The sequence below is a fragment of the Nyctereutes procyonoides genome, unplaced genomic scaffold (assembly GCF_905146905.1).
Source record: "Nyctereutes procyonoides isolate TBG_1078 unplaced genomic scaffold, NYPRO_anot_genome, whole genome shotgun sequence".
NCBI classification, from domain to species: Eukaryota; Metazoa; Chordata; class Mammalia; order Carnivora; family Canidae; genus Nyctereutes; species Nyctereutes procyonoides.
This window is the reverse complement of record NW_026575049.1, coordinates 22,837,750-22,857,409: the sequence shown is the minus strand read 5'-3', so window position 1 is coordinate 22,857,409 and position 19,660 is coordinate 22,837,750. Positions and strand designations below refer to the sequence as shown.

The 19,660-nt window shown below is 45.4% G+C and overlaps 1 protein-coding gene across 1 annotated transcript in view; it reads right to left on the bottom strand.

Moving 5' to 3' along the window:
• The window catches only part of EFCAB6 (EF-hand calcium binding domain 6), a 239,622-nt gene that overhangs the window by 100,578 nt on the left and 119,384 nt on the right, over positions 1-19,660 (bottom strand). Inside the window, exons 16-18 of the mRNA XM_055327800.1 lie at positions 19,488-19,648; positions 13,936-14,109; positions 11,874-12,042 (exon numbers count right to left, since the gene is read on the bottom strand). Of these exons, the coding sequence (XP_055183775.1) occupies positions 11,874-12,042; positions 13,936-14,109; positions 19,488-19,648 (504 nt within the window). The remainder of the gene's footprint in view (positions 1-11,873; positions 12,043-13,935; positions 14,110-19,487; positions 19,649-19,660) is intronic.

Below are 19,660 nucleotides of genomic sequence, written 5' to 3'. Positions count from 1 at the left end.
TATCTGATCAGCAGGGAAAGGGAGCCACTATCTAGAGCTTCTCTACTTTCTTAACACAATATCTCATCTTTAATAAGAATCTGTCTGGCATTCCAAAAGACAGGGCCATGTGACCCCAAATCAAGGGGATAAAAGGACAATAGAGGAAAATCTACAGATGACCCAGATTCTGGAGTTAGCAGGAAAAAAAATGAATTTTTAAAGGAGATATAAATATGTTTAAGAAAATACAGGTATATGTTGAGACAACAGAAGAAAAGACACAAATATGGAATGTATTAAAAACAACCAAATGTAAATCCCACAACTGAAAAAATTACTAAAATTAAGAACTATGTGAATAAAATTAACCACAGGTTAGAAAAAGTAGAACACAGAATCAACGAACTGGAAGACAGGTCAATGGAAAATTCTGGGACTGAAGCCCTGAAGGAAAAATAGTGGAAAGTACATAAGAGAGTAAGCTACAAGTGAGATACTGTGAACAGGTCTAACATACATATCTGGAGACCAAGAAAGACACAGAACAGGACCTAACAAAGAAAAGAGACAAGAGCTGGGAATTTTTATTAAACACATCAACCTACAGATTCAAGATCTGCAAACCCCAGCAGAATGCAAACAAAGAAAGCCACACCTTAACACATATAGAAAGCTGCTAAAATCCAAAGACCAAAAGAAAAAAACCTAAAAACTGCTAGAGAAAGAAAAAGACACAATCCACTTAAATGTGCAACATAAGACTGATGGTTTATTTATCCACACACCTGACAGAAGCCAGAAGACAATGGAATGATATCTTAAAAATGCCAGAAGAGAGTAATCGCCAACCTAAAATGCCATTATTCCCAGCTAAAATATCTTTAAAAAGACTGAACATCTGCATCCAGATTTAACATGTGAAGAGTTTGAAAGTTATCACTTCCATTGTTACAACAAGAAAAAGTCTGAACATACTGAAAATCAGTAACTTTTTAGAGCCATCAGAGAAATCTGATATCTGGAAGACAGGTGAATACATACTATCATAGCCAAGATCAGCTAACCTGGAACAGAAGCTATTAGAGCCACAAACTGGTAGGAACACGTAAGTGGTAATTTTGGCAAACTGCTGGAGGGTGAGCAAGGATTAGCCTAAGACTCAGAAACTCATGGGGAACCAGTCTTTGGAGGTGGCCATATTTTCACAGATTTTACCACTAGGCCTTTTACCAGGTTCTCAAGGTGAGCCTGCCAAGAAGAACACCCTTATGTGTCAGGAAAATTAAACCCCAAGGAAATAAAAATAAGTAAGTAAAGTAGAAGAAAAGAAATGAGATAAGACCAGAAATGACTGAAATAGAATATGGACAAACAATTGAGACAATCAATGAAAACACAGCTTGTTTTATAAAAAGGATCAATAAAAGTGATAAACCATCAGCTAAACTATTCAATAAACAAGAGAAAAGATTTAATAAATTTACCAAAATCAGTAGTAGAAAAGGAAACCCTATTAATGATCATAGAGACATTTAAAGGATAATGAGGCAAGAGTGGATACTGATATAAATAAGTGAATCAATTAATACATGGGATAGAAGATACAAATCTCCCATGCAGAAGAATTCCAAAAAATTTATGTACATATTCTCCCTTAAAGAGGTGGAGCATAATAGGTTCCCATTCCTTTACTGTGGGCTATGCATAGTGACTTCTCCCCAAAGAGCACAGAATGCAAAGAGAGAGAGAAAAAAAAGTAAGTCTACAGTGGAAAAGAATGAAAGCTCAGCCAGGTGACCAAGGTCAACATCAACAGTAATCAGCCATGTTGATGGCATATCCCCTGATAGAATGCAATGAGAAGGGGTACTTTACTTCTGTGGTCTTCCTTCCAAAACATTACTCTGGTCTCATCATGAGAAAAATATCAGGCAAATCCCAACAGAGGACATTCTTCAAAATAGTTGGCCAGTAATCTTCACAACTGCCAAGGTCAGTCAAAAACAAGGGAAGTCTGAGAAAGAAAATGTCAGAGCCAAGAGGAGCTAAGGAGATGTGACAACTAAATGTAAGGTGGGGTCCTGGAGAGAAAAAGGATGTGAGGTAAAAACTAAGGAAAACAGTGTAAACCATGAAAACTCAGCAAGATAGCTGCCAGTACTCTTGCATTAGCAGAAGGACAAAAGGGAAGTCTTTAGAATAAAAATGAGCGTAGGTGCTAGCACAAAAATGTAAGATGGAAATAATAAGAGCAGCATACACACGTAGACACATATGGCAGCTTATTTACTATAATAATGGTAATAATAATAGTGTCTTGTTTAACCTACATGTATAATTTAAATGCACAACAACAATAACACAAAAGATAGGGGTAAGTGAAATTAAAGCATTTTTAAAATTTAGCATTTTAAATCTAACCCTGTTAGGGAAGTAGTCAACATAATAATCTGTGTTTAACTACAAACTATAAGACAAGGATGCATGTTGTAATCACTAGTGTAGCCTCTATACCAGTGGCAGAAGAATGTTCTCACCGACAAGCTAACAGAAGGGCAAATGGATTAATAGAAATAGTAGGATATTCTAAAGAAAGGCAAGAAGACCCATGAAAAAGCTGGGTCAAATAGAAAAAAATATTAAGATGAGAGATATAAAACCAACAATATTAGTAATTAAATACTCCAAATAGAAGACTGACTGTCACAACCTAACCTTCTAAAATATCAGCTATATTCCGCGTATAAGACAACTTACTCGAAATATAAGCACCCAGAAAGTTTGAAGTGAAAGGACAGAAAAGCAGACACTATGCAAACATGAATCAAAAGCTGAAGTAACTATGTTATTATGAGACAAAAATAGGCTGGAAGGCAAGTAGCATTACTCTGTATCAAGAGTCATGTCATAATGATAAAGGAGATAATTCACAGGAAGTTGCAGCAATTCTAAATCTATGTGCAACCAATAATTTAGCTTCAAAGTGAAAAAAGCAACAATCAACTGAATAAAGAAGGATCTTCACTAGACAAGTTCACAATCAGCTGGAAGAGTTCAACACACTTCTCTCAACAGCTAATGGAGTGAGCAGGTTTAAATTTGATAAGAATACAGAAGTTCCAAAAAAACACAATTAATGAAATCAATCTAATTGACATACTTAAAAAAACTGAAGGACCACAGTGAAGTATGCATTCTTTTCATGGGCTCATGGAACATTTACCAAAATTGTCTCTATGTCAGGTCATAATCCAAGCCTCAATATATTTCACAAGATAGGCTGAAGTCATTTAGACTTTAGAATTTACTCTCTGTTCACAATGGAATCGATTTTAACATCAATAATAAAAGTGAATTAGAAAATCCCAACTGTGTGGAAATTAAACATTACACTTTTTAAATAAACCACTGGAAAAAATAAATCACAAGGGAAATTATAACATATTTTAAACTGAATGACAATGAGTGATATACCAAAACTTGTAGATATGGCTAAGCCTGTACCTAGAGGGCAATGTGTAGCCATCGAGTCATACACGAGAGAAATAAAGGCTAAAGAGCAACAATCTAACATTTTATCTCAGGAAGTTTGAAAAAAAAAAAAAGCAAATTAAATCCTGATCAAGTAGAAAGAAAACAATCATTGAGGTAACAGCAGAAATACACAAATGTAAAACAAATATATGAGAAAAAATTAAAGTTATTACTTGGGAAAGACTAATAAAACTAACAGACTTCAACTGGTTCAGGATAGGATGGAGTAATTCCTGGTGTGCTAACATTCCAGTTGAAAACAACTATAAGATAAAATGAAGGTATGGGAGAGCCAAGGAAGCCATGAGGTCTGAGAGATGGAAGTTCCAGGTGAGAAGGACTCTTCACGGGGGATCTGAAGCTATGCAATTGTATCTTCCCTGGAAGAGCTGATGATTCTGGGAGTGGAACTGAGGCTGAGAAGCAGGGTTGGGCCAGGCAGGGGCCCACTCAGCAGAGCTCTCACGAGGTTGGTGGTGGTGCTGGAGTGGCTACACTGGAGACTCGGACTGGTTCTCCCCTTCCAGACAAGCACTGACCTCGAGAACTGAATGCAAGTCCCCACACTGTGGTACTTAGGAGACAAAGGCCATCCAGGAAGAAAGGCCCTGAGAACTCAAGGAAACATGGAGGCCCTCGAAGTGTGGTTGATGGACACCAAAGGTCTGCAGCTGCTCCTGCCCTGGAAGATGTAGCCAGTTGGGGCACAGCCAGAGGCTGCGAGAGTCTAGTTTTGGCCTCTGGCAGAGGGTGATGGTCAGAAGATGGAGAAATACAGACTTCTAATGGTTGTGTTGGCATATGGTCCAACAAAAATGAACATGTGAGGGACCTGGAACACAGGGCTGGTCACCCCTTAAAACATGAGCACCATTGGGAAACTAAAAACCAGATCTACTCATCTGGTCCCCACCACCAGTCCTCAAAAGAGCACTTCATCTGTTTCTCCCTAAGTGTTTCTTACCGGAGTCATGAGCAACGCCCCCCCTCCAGCGAAGATAGAGAGCTGGTACCCCATGTGCTGAATCTGATGCGGCCTCAGAGTGAGCGTGGAGAACTCCTCTTTTTTACCTACAGTAGTCAAAATGCAACATGACCTCAAAACCCTTTAGCAGCAAATGTGGGGAGATGACCCCATGAAGATCTCTTGCTCTTGGGGTCTCGGATTCTATGTGGATGTACTTGCATCTCTTATTACAAAAGTTTCTGTTTGTCCTTTTTTAAACTTTTTAAAACTGAAGTATGATCGACATACAGCATCCTAATAGTTTCAAGTACACATCACAGTGATTTGACTTTTTTTTATACTTTATGAAATGATCCTCACGTTAAGTCTAGTTACCATCTGTCACCAAACAAAGCTATGACAGTATTATTGACTATATTCCCCATACTGTACATTTACATCCCCAGGACTTACATATTTTATAACTGGAGGTGTGCAGCTCTTCATCCTCTTGCCTTATGTCACCTCCCCCCCCCCGCCAATCCCTCTCCCAGGCCTCCCCACCTCTGGAAAACCAGTTTCCTGTATCCATGAGTCTCTTTCTGCTTTGTTTTGTTTGTTCCTTTGTTTTGTTTTTTAGATTCCATAGGCGAATGAAATCATATAGCACTTGTCTTTCGCTGACTTATTTCACTTAGCCTAACATCCTTGAGATCCATCCATGTTGTTGAAAATGGCAAGAATTCACTGTTTGTCCCTGTTATGGTTCCCTCATTTTTTTTCTTTTTCCCCTCACAAAGGTGACCACAACACACAATAAAAAGTTTTTAAATACCTGTTTTATTTACCAGAATTGTATGCTCCCGATAGAAGTTTTAAAACCAGATGGAAAATATTTACTACTCAACTTTAAAAAAAACTCAAATTCTCCTTGAGTCACCATAATTAATTTATTAATTAAGTGACACTTAATTTGTTTGATTAACCACACCCAAGGCCTATGAGATGCTCAGTGGTGTTTATGGGCTTGGTTTATATCCTAGTCCCTGACCCCCAAGGGGGAAGGACTGTGTGATTAGGAAGTGATGGTCAAGGGTGGGAGGGAGCTGATTTCTGGACATGGGAGTCTGACCAGCCCCCAAAGGGCATAGGGTGCTCTGCTGGGAGGAGGAAGGAAAGGTCACCTCCTCCCAGGTAAGGCAGGTGTGAAGCAAAGAGCCACGGGCATCAAGAATTTAGGGCGCTGGGTTGGGCTGTTACAGATTCTTGCTTCACTAATATGCGTCTCAGGGGCTCTGTATGTTTGCTGAGGAGCTCTGCAGCCCCATGTCTGTCTCCAGGGGCCTCAGCTGGGACTCCAGGGATGAGACTAAGGATAACAGTGAACTGAACAACGTACAGTGTATTTACTGAGGATAAAGAACAGTTTACCATCAGGAACAGTCAATGACAGGCAACTGGAATGTAAAGCTGCCCTCAGATTTCTGATGGATGGACTAGCTCAATTAGTCTAATTACACAATTAGACTAATCTTGACTTCTGTGTCCTTGGATGTTTTGTCATTTTATATTCCCTGTGGGTCACTGGCCCCAACAATGAAACTTCTGCTTTCTCCACGTCCCCATGTGGTTTAGTCCTGTACCAAGTATGGAACAAGCATCCTCAAAATGTTTACTGAGAGAGAGGATGGCAGGGACTTACAGCTGCCTGCCTGATGTATACTCCCTCCTCCCCCCCTACGAACAGAGAGCTTTGCTTTTTATAAAAGTAGTTATGTACCCAGCAAAAAAATTAAAAATTAAAAAATATCACCTTTTTCTCTCTATAAAATCTCTATGTAACAGAGCCTGGTCAATAAAATGAAGCTGCTGAGAGAAGCTTCCAACAAAGCCTTTAAAAAAAGAAAGAAAGACTTGTCTGGCTCAAGCCTTTTGCCTACACCTTTCCCCTTCTTTATGCCTGGAACATGTGTGTGATGGCTAGTCCCAGCAGCTGCATTCCAAGCATGAGAATGAGGCTGAATGGAAAAGTTAGCAGCAGCCTGGGCCTCTGCAGACACTGTAGAGCTGCCTCAATGGCCCTGCACAGACAACGTCTGGACTCCTTATCATGAGAGAGAAAAACAGTCACCTCTCTTATGTAAGACACGGCTTTGGGGATTTGCGGTTAACTCAGCATGTGTGAGAGAGGAAGACAAGAAGGAAGAAGCATCTAGGGGAGGAATCTAGAGTCTCCATCACTCTGAAATTCAAAAACAGTCTTCCTGCATCATCACCAGTTCTTGACTTGTCATTTAAATAAAACGACACATTACAAACTATGCAAAAGTCGTAGGCCATGGGGTACAGCGGCCAGAGCAAGCAATGAACCAGGGGAGGGGGCATTTCCTGGGAGAAAGAATATGCCTTCAGGGTTGTTATGAGAGATGATTTAATGTCGGATGCAACATACCCAGACCGGGGCTAGCACCATTCCAGAAAGAGCAGTCCCTCCACCTCCCCCCGATAGGAATGACGCATTTAACCAAGGAAAGTACACTGAGTCCATTAAAAGCCCGACAGCTCTGCCTCTGGCAGGACTGGTGGCTCAGTGTGCTGTGGCTGGTCACCTCACACTCTCCAGAAACTCTGATACCTTTCACATCAAAGAGAGGGGAAAAAAGGCGGGGGTGGGGGCAGACCTTTAGTAAACAAATCTGTATAGCAGACAAAATCTTCCTGATCATGGTGGTGAAAACCAGTAACAGTGTTCCCAGCAATGACAATGCGGAGACCCACTGGATTTGGTGACCCACGAGTTCCCACCTCCAGACCCTATTACGGCTCTCCCTCGTTGACCCTGTACAGCCAGCCACGTTCTGCCCCCGCCACAGGTCAGGCAATGGCTGGTGAGGATAAATATTTAGCACTTCCAGTTTAGAGTACAAGGTATCTGAGCCAATGGTAAGCGCTGCCGACGCTCAAATTATGAACAACTCCAGGTATGCATAATTGGGCAAGTAGGTATCTGTGGCGGAGAGCCTCATTCCCAGTTCCTCTGGGACGAAACTCAGCAACCACTGCACCACTAATTGGCCTGGGACAGATTTGGGGAAGATAAGGGCAAGAACACTGCATATCCATGACCAAATGATAGGGAGAAGTTAAAGGACATTGTTATTAAAATTAATGTTCTCCTCTCAAAATTCTGAGGCCAGATACAATCTCAGAGGTGCCATCAATTACACCCAGGTAGCCAGTACTGCAACCCAGCTGGTGCATATTACACCCAGCAAACCCATATTACACCCAACAAGCCTGCATTACACCCAGCCAGCCCATATTATACCGAGCAAGCCCACATTATACCTGGCCAGCCCATATTATACCCAGCGAGCCCATATTACACCCGGCCAGCCCATATTATACCCAGCCAGTCCACATTACACCCAGGTAGCCCATATTATACCCAGCTAGCCCACATTACACCCAGCCAGTCTGTCTTACACCCAGCAAGGGTCTGAGGTTAAGAGACCGACATGGATCCCAATCCAAGGGCCTGAGTGGCTTACTAGCTGAACAACACTGAGCCACTATCCTAAGCCTTGGCCTCCTCATTTGTGAAGTGGGCATAGTATCACTTACGCCCCACAGGGCTTCTGCGAGGATTAGAAACAATACACGTGAACCAAGGTCCATAGAGCCAGAGGCCACAGGGACCCGATCACTGGCGTGGTGGCTGTGGTGATGAGTACGCTCATCACTGCCGTTTTCCCAGGGACAGTTGTCGTCATCATCACAGTACTGTAACCACACTTACACAGTTGTCATTCGTCACTTACAGATCGCAGAGAATTCAATTCCAAAGGCTTCGTTGCCACTGAAGTTCGACATTCCCAAACCTTCAACATCTGGGTGCCCTGCATTATGTCTAATTTGAATTCGTGTTTCTTTCTACAGCATAAGATTGTGATTTCTCTAGCTCGACCTCACTGGTCCGAGAAGCACCCTGATCTATAAACAACCTCTTCAATTAACAGTGAAGTTTATATTTACATAATGCTTTGAAGTTATCAGCTTATGAAGTTCAAAACCAGGTTCCCAGTGGACTGTTTAAAATCATCCCAGAGAGGGATCCCTGGGTGGCGCAGCGGTTTGGCGCCTGCCTTTGACCCAGGGCGCGATCCTGGAGACCCGGGATCGAATCCCACGTCGGGCTCCCGGTGCATGGAGCCTGCTTCTCCCTCTGCCTGTGTCTCTGCCTCTCTCTCTCACTGTGTGCCTATCATAAATAAATAAAAATTAAAAAAAAAAAATCATCCCAGAGTTGTTGATCTTTGGGCTAAGAGGTTGGTCACAATAGCATGTTTCCCAAAGCTTAAAGCCAACAAATCCCTGGGGGAGGGAACCAGTCAACAATCTGCCTAATTGAGTTCAGAGCGAATTGGTGATTGACACAACAGCAACTTTTCTCCCTGCACCTTGGTCCTGTCCTTTCATGGCTTCGCCGTTCCTTTCCTCTCACATGGGCACGTCTTCACGAGGCAGGAAAGTCTGTAGGAGGCCAGGAGACTAGAGAGAGGGGGGAGAGGTATGCAGGCACCGCCAGGAAGCAAGCAGCAGGACAACCGTGCAAGTAGCTGCCCCTCAGGGTCAGCTAGAACGTAGAGCAAGTCAGGGGCAGGGAGAGGACGAGGGTGGGCTCGCGAATTGCCACGGATGGGTGTGGGAACCAGCCTCATGCCTGGGAATCCCGACGGGCTTCTGTACCTGCCTCCCTCAGTTCCCAGGTGGCACCCACTCTGGGCTCTACTAGGGATTCTAGTTACTCTTCAAATTCATCCATTCGTTCAGCCAATGTTGGGCCCTGCCTTGTGCCAGGCACCTGGGATGCATCACTATCCGAGAGATGTCCACCTTTGGAGCACGTTTTATTGGAAGAAGTCAAGCAACAGCAGAATGAAGAAATGAAAGGAAGGATTCTAAGCACAACATGCGTGGCAGCAGGTGATAACACCGAGAGAGAAAATGGGGGGAAAGAAGATCGAGGTGGGAGAGCAGGTTATATCTGCCCTGGGAATGTCAGTGACACCTCGAAGTGCAGGTGGACAAAGGCTTGGAGAAGGTGAAGGGGGCAGTCACGCAGCTATCAGAGGGATGCCCTCCAGGCGGAGGGGACAGCCGGTGCCAGGTGGTGTGAGGTGGGGCAGGAGGCTGGTGTGGCTGGAGCGAGGTGAGCAGTGGGGAGGGTGGTAAGAGTGGAAGTCAAAGACACAATGAGGGGCTGGGTAGTGTGCTGGACCCTCTAGGTCCTGCGGGGACTCTGGTTTGTATTCTCACGAGGTGGGGGGCCATGAGAGGGTTCTGAGCAAGAGAGGCCCCCTCTACAGACCTGTTGGGGAGGAGGACTCTGGCTGCTGGGTTGGACAGACCCTGTGGCAGGAAAGGGCAGGTGCGGGGAGGCCAGTGGGGTGGCGATGGCTGGAAGTGGCAGAGATGGGACAGCAGTCACTGTGTCCTGGGGAGACTTTTAAGGAGCTTTGTTGATGCACTGGGTGTGGCTATGACAGGAAGGGGAGAGTCCAGGAAGACCCCAGAGTGGAGCTCCGAGTGACTGGGAAAGGGCTCCTCTTGCGAACGGAAGGGCTGCTGGCAGACTGGCCTTGGTGGCAATACACCTTCTCCGGACGCCTCAGGGAAGAAGTCAAGTGAGCAGGTAGGCACCTGAGACTGCAGTTTTAGGACGGTCTGGGATGTGAAGCAGAGATGCCAACAGGAGAGCCAGTGGCTTAGCGATGGCAGAGAAGCCCTAGGATGAAAGAATCTGCGGCTGAACTTACAGACTTGTGCTCAGGTGAGCAGAGGTAAGCAGCGGTCCTCGCAGTCTGTGGTCTGGGGTAGTAGTCCCTGCTTTGCCACCACCTCCTGCCCTTCCCTAAGGTAACCCTCGAAAAATCAGTGGCAGCTTAATGGATTCTTTTTTTTTTTTTTTTTTTTTTAGATTTTATTTATTTATTCATGAGAGACACAGAGATTGAGGCAGAGGCACAGGCAGAGGGAGAAGCAGGCTCTAGGCAGGGAGTCCGACGTGGGACTTGATCCCGGGTCTCCAGGATCACGCCCTGGACCGAAGGCAGTGCCAAACCGCTGGGCCACCGGGGCTGCCCAGCTTAGTGGATTCTTGATCTCCTGGGAACCTATGAACTGACTCTGTGAATTAAGATCATTGACTGAACCATGCTTGTTCAAGACAGCTGGGCATGAGGGGTCAGGACTGGCTGGTGCCAGGGGACTTGGGGGGCAAAAGAGTCTAGGACAAGGTGCCCTGGGAGTGTCAGGTGATTCACACCCACTTACCACCACCCACCCCGCTGAAACGGGTCACTGGAGATGTCAATAACTGACCATCAGCCACCCAGTACCCCAAACCAAAGATCCAGGAGCCGCTCCTTACCCATTTTCCTCTTTCTTGTCTGTTATCCCTTATTCCCAAATATTTCCTGAATCTGTCCTCCTCACCATGCCCTGCGTGCCCTCCACATCCCCCAGTCTGGGCTTGGGGGGGCGGGAGGTCTGGGCTGGGTTGGTAGCTACCCAATCCCATCCCTGTGCGGACACAGCCCTGCTCTCTCCTCCAACCAGCCTCAGGGACGCTGCCAACTTGGAGATAAAATAAGTACAGAGCCTATTGCAGCGCCTGGCACGGGGGCAGGCACTAGATAAATAGTAGCTACTAATATAATTATTCTCTTCTTGGAAATATATTTCATTTCATTCTTCTAAATTTGTGCACACAGACACTGCTATGTATTAGCTGAAATGCTTTCCTTAAAAATAGCTGAAGATGATTAGCTAGAGGGGTCGTAACAGGAATTTTAAGCAATCACTTAAATTAATTCTTTGAGAAGTCTATGCAGAACCCTTCAAGCGGAGTCCTTTCTGGCACAACCTCCCAGTTCCCATCAGCACTCCGAGCTTCCCGTTTTTACTGCCAGATTCTTTTTTCACTTTCTCGAGGAGCAAACCACAGCCGTTATCACAGCCTCATTGGGACTCCTCACCGCTGGGGAAGGGGCCGGAGCAGCTTTGCTGCCCATCCCAGTTCTGCCCCAGGTGTACTTGAGGTGCCAAGCCTGGGGCCAGGTACTCCCAGCCAGCCTGCCAAACCCCACATCCACCAACACTCTGTCTGGACAAAGCTTAAATGCCAACAACTGGTCACATCCATACCAAAAGTACTCTCTGAAGAAAGTTGCCAAAGATGTTTTTGGCCAAAAGAATCCTTTTACATTGTTGGAAGATGCCTCGAAATGGGTCCCCTTTGCCTGGAAGGGAATAAACCCTTGCTGAAAATATACTGCCCGTCCTTGAAAGCCTGACCTTCTCCAGGAGTGAAAGAAATAGAGAAATACTCGGACACCCATTCTCCTACCTTCTTGAAGTCACGCACATGAATTCTGCCAGTGAGCTCCTTGCTATAGTCAAGAAAGAATTTTTTGAATGCTGGGTCCCGCTGCTGAATACGGTTTTTTAGTTTTTCGATCACTTCATCCTTCGTCATTTTCTTGGTCGAGGTGCTTCTTTCCTCCACGGGCTTGGTTCTAAAATCACAATCAAGCATTTAGATCCAGCAGAGTGCTTCCTAGAGACCTCGCCCAACTTCGATCAGACCCAGGACAACAAGGAGGTCCACCAGCCCCTTTCTCCCAAACCAGGAAACAGATGCACAGCTAGATGGCATGACTTGAGAACCTTTCACTCGCCTGTGTTCCAGAGAGGCCCACAGCACTGCATCCATCAGGTGAAAGCTCCTCCTGTTGTGCTGGTGGGGCCACAGGCCAGGACAGGGAGCTTCAAGGTTGTGGATATGGTCATCCCTGTGCTAAGCCCTCCAACTGAGCTTGATGCTGGCTGAACAGGGCGTGTGACTGGGCAGACAAGGTGGGGAAAATAAGTATCTGTGTGAACTGGGACATAAAAAGCCAGAGCCCATTACCAAGCTTTAAATGAGATGGGCTGTTTTGTGGTAACTAGGCCAAAGAAGTCATCAAACATTCATGGGAAGGAAGGGAAGTTCCCAATTATTCCAAGTTGATTTATCCAGTCAACCGGATTTAGACAATCTAGATTTTATGTGATGTGCTATGTGTATGAGAGAGATGGAGTGTGATGATGAATAATTATTTCTTCAGCTCTCTCGGAGTCTCTGGGACCCCACCGGAGTGGGAGGAGGAGAGCCCAAGTGACAATCATGGAGAAAGGACTTCTCTCCTGCTGCTTCCACCTGCAACTTTCAAGAGCTCCACAGGAATGCCCACATTTTAGAATAAGCCTAATTGCCATTACTTTTCCCACTGGTTTTAGGAGGCAGACGCATCTCATCACAGAATATTTAACCTTTCTCTTAAAATACCATCCCTCTGCCCATTTATAAAGCAGCTACCACTGAAATGCCCAGATATTCAAATTTCATTACCATAGCATTAAAATATTCCCACTGCTCGATACTTAAGAATTTTTTAAAGGGAAATGACAGAGTGAAGTCGGCTGAATAGGTCTACATTTTACCTTTCTTTGTGGATTTATTATAAGCTATGAACCGGCAAGTTAAAATAATATCTTTTCATTAGACTAAACCTATATTTTTCAAAATGAGGACAGGCTAGAATATTCATCAGCCCAATGTTTAACAGATTTGCTAAGCATGTTTTATTGTTACAATTCAATTTGGTGATCATTTGAATAATTCTATCATTCATGTCAGAAAATGTTAACTGGTTTAATGGGGATGTTTTGCCATAAATATTAAATGGTGGTGAGGAGCCTAAGTTTCTGGAGAAGAACAAATGTGAACCCAGGCATGTAATGGTTGAATGGCAGACAGGTTCTCTGGGATCCAAAGACCCTGGGTTTTCTTTTTAAAATTTTTTATTTAAATTCAATTTAGTTAATATGTAGTGTACTGTAAGCTTCAGAGATAGTTCAGTGATTCATCAGTTGTATATAACACCCAGTGCTCATAAATACCCTCCTTTAAGGCCCATCACTCAGTTACCCCCCCCACCTCCACCTCCCCTCCAGCAACCCTCGGTTTGTTTCCTAGAGTTAAGAGCCTCTTATGGTTTAGTTCCCTCTCTGTTTTTATCTTATTTTTTCCTTCCCTTCCCCTCTGTTCACCTGTTTTATTTCTTGAAGGTCCTGGGTTCTTAACCCAGGATGGCCACCAAGTTTGTGAATAACCTGAGGCCAGTCCTTAGACCTCTCAGACCTCAGTGCTTTCATTTCCAGAATCAGCAGGCCACATAATAATCCCAAAGATATCTGCTTGCTCTCAACTCCCCTGGCCCTAACTGCTGTATTTATAGTTTGCCATATTTCCTCATTTCAATAATAAAATATTAAAACACTCATTTAGTCAACAAATATTTACTAACCACCTCTCCCACAAAAGGCACGGTGGTTTCCATATGTGTTTGCATTTCGTTTTGTTTTACCTTTCAGAAAGATCCAACTTCTGCTGTTCCTCTCTTTGAAAATGGTCACTCAATAGCTGATCCTTTGGAGTAATAACCGGAGAGTGGGGTGGTGGGCCACTCATCCCCATGGATGCCAAAAATTTCTTATAAAGGATTCTTCCTGAAGCAATATCCTGAAACCTACTACAGAGTCTGGAATTTAAAAAGAATTCGAATACACCCATTAGGTTGGCTAAAATGAAAAGGAATGACCCTACCAAGTGCTGACAAGGATGTGAGTACCTCCAGCTCTCTCTCACTGCTGGTGAGGCACAGAACAGTGCAACCACTCTGGAAGACACCTAGACTGTACACCTTGAATATACACTCACCCAGAGGAACCAGCCCTTCTACCCCTGGGCATCTATCCAAGACAAATAAAGACGGAACACTGGAAACCACCCAAATGCCCACCAAATGCTCCACAAGATGTACTAATGAATGGAATAGTACCTAGCAATGAAAAGAAACCAGCTGTGCATTCAGGGAACAACCGGAATGAATCTCAAACTCGTTACGCTTGGGGAACAGAGCCTGACAAAAGAGAACATCTTGCATGCTTTCATTTATATAAACCACTAGAAAATGCAGTTATCTGCAATGACAGATGCAGGCCAGTGGTTACTAGGGCTGCGGAAGAGATGAACTGCAGGAGGACACAAGGATGCTTGAAGTGGGGGTGGGAGGGATGAAAATATTTGCTATCTTGATTGATAACTTGCGGTGGTTTCATGGATATATATACATGATGGAGATGCTCAAACTATTTTTCAAAGATGTACATGAAGGGATGCCTGGGTGGCTCAGTTAGGTGGCCGATTCTTGATTTTGGCTCAGGTCATGATCTCAGGGCCTGGGATCGAGTTGGGCTCTACAGTCAGCGGGGAGTCTGTTTGGGATTCTCTCTCTCTCCCTTTGTCCCTCCCCCGGCTCAGGTGTGTATATGCATGCACGCGTGTACTCTCTCAAATAAATAAGATCTTTAACAAATAAATAAATGTATGCAGTTTATAGTTTGTAAGAATACTGTAATAAAGATACGGCACATGTAAAAAGAATAAATTTTCTGAAACTGCAAGTTCTGGGATGGAATTGTGGAAATACCTATACTGGAACTTCGGCACATTGCAAGTATTTTAGAAAACTGTAGGAAACTACTAACAGGACAAGAACTACTTTTTTCCTTTTCAATATTTTGTTTGTTAGTATTTTTCTAATCATAAAAGTTGTACACACCCATCGTAGCACACTTGGTAAAGCCTGGGGACCAAAACAAAATGCCATATATTTGTTAGAACCCACATGGCAGCAGAGCATGTAGCTGTGGGTGTGGGCCTGGAATCGGCCTCCCGGGGCTGGAATATCAGCTCTGGACCTCACAGCCCTACGAGTGATGGCAGCGTTTACGAGGTGTGGTCTGCAGCTGTTCCTGGGACTTCGGGAGGCCCAAACCATTCTCATGTGGACACGAGGAAGTCTTTTGCCTTTTCCACCCTGCACCTCTCGAGCACAGTGGGTTTTTCAGAGGCCTCATAGCATGTGACCAGAGGGAAAGCGTGCACAGACAAGTTGTATTCTCTAACATTTTCTAAGACTGTGGAAATGTTTCAGGTACAAACAAGGAGCTGGAGTGAGTTTTCAGAAATTAGCTCAGTTTCTTTGCAGCCCTTCACTAGCTCACGACCAGCTACCTTTGGTTGCACCTGTTATAATTTCTGTAACCTCCTTATCATCCAAATAAGTCATTATTTTGAAACTCCAAAGTTTTGTCTGAGCCTACAGGGAAACACAACAAGAAAGTACACATTCATTTTTGTTTTCTGCAATAACATTTTTAACATCTCACTTTTAATTTCTAAGGCGGCCTGGTCCCCAATAATTTTTAAGCCTATTAAAGGATTGAGAATCACCGGCTGGCACATCATCCTTTCTCTGCTTTAGTTTCCTTGTCTATAAAATGCACCCACCTCAGAGGATCACTATGAAGTAAGAGGATCCATAGAAAGCTCCTAGCTCTGCGACTGGCTGTATGTACACAAGCTCCACAAACTGCAGATGTAATAATCACAGTACGATTATCACGATGCTGCTTCCCACACAGCCAGGGGCAGTTCAGGAAATACTAGCCATTGATATAATTGCTTCAGGAAGTATTTATGCTGCAGGTACTAAGCACGGTGCTGAGTAGTATAGCTATGACTGTGAACAGACTACATACACAACCCCTGCTCCAGGAAGCCAAGTGGCTGGGAGAGTGTGCATTCAGAACCGAGGGAATGGGCCATCTAGAAGTGAGGGGTGAGAGAGAGCATGGGGTTTTCAGGAAACAGCAGCTTAGTCGGCACTGAGTAAAGAGCAACAGCACCAGCCAAAGCAAATGTTTCTTGAGCTCAGTACCGGGTGCAGGGCTCTGCGTCTAGGATCTCCCTTGACCCTTACCACACTCTCCTAAGTAACGTTAGTGTGAGCAAATCGGGGCTCAGAGTGGGTAAGTAACTTGCCCAAGGGCACAGCTAGTCCGGAGCTGAGCTGGTATGTGAACCCAGGCAGTCCGGCTGCACAGCCTGAGCTCTGGAGGGTGCGAGGATCATGAGGAGCCCAGGAAGCCACTCTTAAAAAAAAAGCATCTGGATGTTTTCCTAACAGCAGTAGGACACTGGGGTGTTTTCTGCAGGGTTTTAACATGAGTAGATCTGTGGTTGAGACAGATAAGCCTGGCTGCATCATGAAGAAGGGATTAGAGAGGCTTCTATCAAGTATCCAATTACCTGCATGACCAATCCACTAGATTTCTTTCTTTCTTTCTTTCATTCATTCATTTCATTTCATTCATTCATTCCCTCACTCAACACTTAAGCAGCCCTGACCATGCACCAGGCACTGTTCTAGAGCCGGTGCAGGAGCTTCAGAGGTGAATCCAATCCTCAACACTGCATTTCCCACACTCCTTGCACAGTCACTGGCACACTCTGGGTCCACCTTGCCCCTTGCGGCCTGGTGGGGCCCTCTCCCACCCGCCCCTCTCCTGAGGCTCGAGGTCACTGATGAGCTGGCGGTGCTCTGCTAGGTCCTACCTACGCCCTCTCAGCTCATAAGGCTTGCTATCTGCTTCCAGATCAACGCCTGCTGAACGAGTGCTCAGGCTGTCAACGTAAGGAGAATCATGTCGCAGCGCAGGCCGCCCTCTGTGCCCACGTCCTCTGGAAGTCTCCTGCTGAGGTTTCACTCGACCTCCTCCATGTTTCCTAACTCCAGTGACACTGCCTCTGGTCGTCATCTGAGCCCCCTCCCTCCTTGCGCCCTCACTCCCAGAGTCACTGAGTCTTATCCTTCTGCCAAGCTGGTCACAGAGTAGCCACCCCTCTGCAGAGCCACTGCCACCCCCTGTGCCACGTACCTGTCCTCTTCGCCTCTCCCTGCCACAGTACCTTCTCCACACTGGGGCCACAGTAACCCTTATAAAGCATGGATCAGACATCCAAGGCCACCTCACAGGCTCCTCACCCCCTGGGCTGTGCTTCTCCACTATGGCTGCACATCAGAGCAAGTGGGGACTTCAGTATAACACTGCCTGGCCTGGCCTGTGAACAGGGCATGGGCCTTGGGATTTTTTCAAAGCTCTCCAGATGATTCTAAGATGCTGGCATGAACCAGTGCCCTGCCAGATGGCCCCAGTTCCTCACCTGTCCCTCAGTATCATCCCCCTGCTGTTTCTCCCTATACGACTGCCTGCCCCAATGGTCCCAGATGGCTTGCCAGTCCCCACATGTGCCCCTACTCCTCTGTGCTTTCCCCACTATCCTATGTCCTGGAATGCTCTTCTTTTTCTCCTTTGGCCTCAGGCATCATGTCCGAGAAGCTTCACAGATTCCCTCCTGCCCAGCTGTAAGTGATCGTTCCTCTGAACCACGTTCACATGCCATGCTGGGTTTGTCTCCATCTCTTTCCCCCACACTAGAGCTCCCTGGAAATAAAGGGATTTCTGTTAACCAGTTAAGCAGGAGCAGGAATGCAGGAGGCACTCCCTAATACCACCCATGGAGTGGAAGACTAGGTGAAGGAATCAGTGAACTGCCCTGTGGGTCCCACTGCTCTTGACTGCACAGACCAAAGGCCATAGCGGCTGAAGCCCCTGCAGCCTGGCTTCTTGCCCCACAGAGGCCTCGTCCAGGCCCCCTGAGCTCCCTCTAGAACCCTGTCTCTTGACTTGCTGCCCCGTCTCACCCCCTTCCTGGGTTTCCCATGCTCCAGCAAGCTGGCCTTTCTGCCAACGTTTGAGAAACGGACAAATGCAAACACCACGCTCTGTGTGCCTCCTGCTCAGGAAAGCCTCAGCCTCACCTCCTCCTGTAAACCCTTCTTCTCCTGCAAAAACCAACCACAGGAAAAATGGGTAACGAAACACAAACATTCACAGAAAAGAGACTTGAGTGGCCAACTACCACTAGATCAACCGTGTCACCTGAAATCAATGTAATGTAATCAAAAGCAACAAATACAGGATTTTTAACATTCTAGTCAGAAGAACTGAAAGAAAATCATAGTAACCTTCTTCCCTGCGATTCAATCGGATTTCCACCCAGCCTCCAGATCACTGTCCACAGTAGGAAACGTGGACCAAATGGTCTCTAAGGTCAGGCTCTGGACCACAAGCTTGAGCACATGGTGGGGCATTTGGTGGTGGTCAGGTAAGCAGGATTCAAGCTGAAGGTTCTCAAGGTCACCACAGAGAAGGAAGCAAGAGGGCTCTGTGCCCCCAGAGCAGCTGAGTGGGGGTAGTGGGAGTGGTGAACAAGACACTCAGCAGGAGACCTACAAGGCCTTCAGGGCTCTGTGCTCTTCTGTCTCTTAAGATCCTTGTCCCCTCCCAGCTTCGCTCAGTCACCACCAGGTAAGCTTTACTTTTTTTTTTTGTTTTGTTTTCTTTTAAATATTTTATGTACTTATTTGACACAGAGAGACTGAGACAGCATGAGCAGGGGGGAGGAGCAGAGGCAGAAGAAGGAACAGACTTCTTGCTAAATAGAGAGTCTGATGTGGGGCTCAATCCCAGGACCCTGAGATCATGACCTGAGCCAAAGACAGGTGCCCAACTGACTGAGCCACCCAGGTGCCCTGCGGTAAGTTTTAAACTAAAGTAAAACAGAACTATAATTCCAGCCTCTCTGCACAGGATAGCTGATGGCAGCCTGGCATCCTGGGAGGTAAAACAGTATCAGGGTTAAGAGCAAAGAGTCACAGAGACCCGGGAGGCCTCCTAGCTACGTGACTGTGAATAGGGACTTCTTCAGACCTCAGTTTCCTTATCCACAGAAAGGAAAAGCAGCCACCTTCCGTGGCGGTTGTGAGGACTAAATCATAGAGCGTGTGGCAAACTCCCGACCAGTGTTCTGTGTTAGTAAGGACCCAATAAATAGCAATTATCAATATTCCCTATCGATACTGCAAACACACATAGAAAAAGTCTTAGGATTATAAACAGACTCGATGAGAGACATGACCCGAATTAATTTCGTTACCAGAACACTCACTTCAGTAAATGTTCGATTGTTAAAAATGGGCAGAAGATGCGCATGATTTTCTTGAAATTATTTCGACTAATGAGCCCTGTGTCTCCGAGGTCATATGACCGTAGCATTTTGTAGAAGGCTTGGAGATTCCTAGCAATTGAGTCCTGAATGATTTCTTCCACCTAACACAAAAA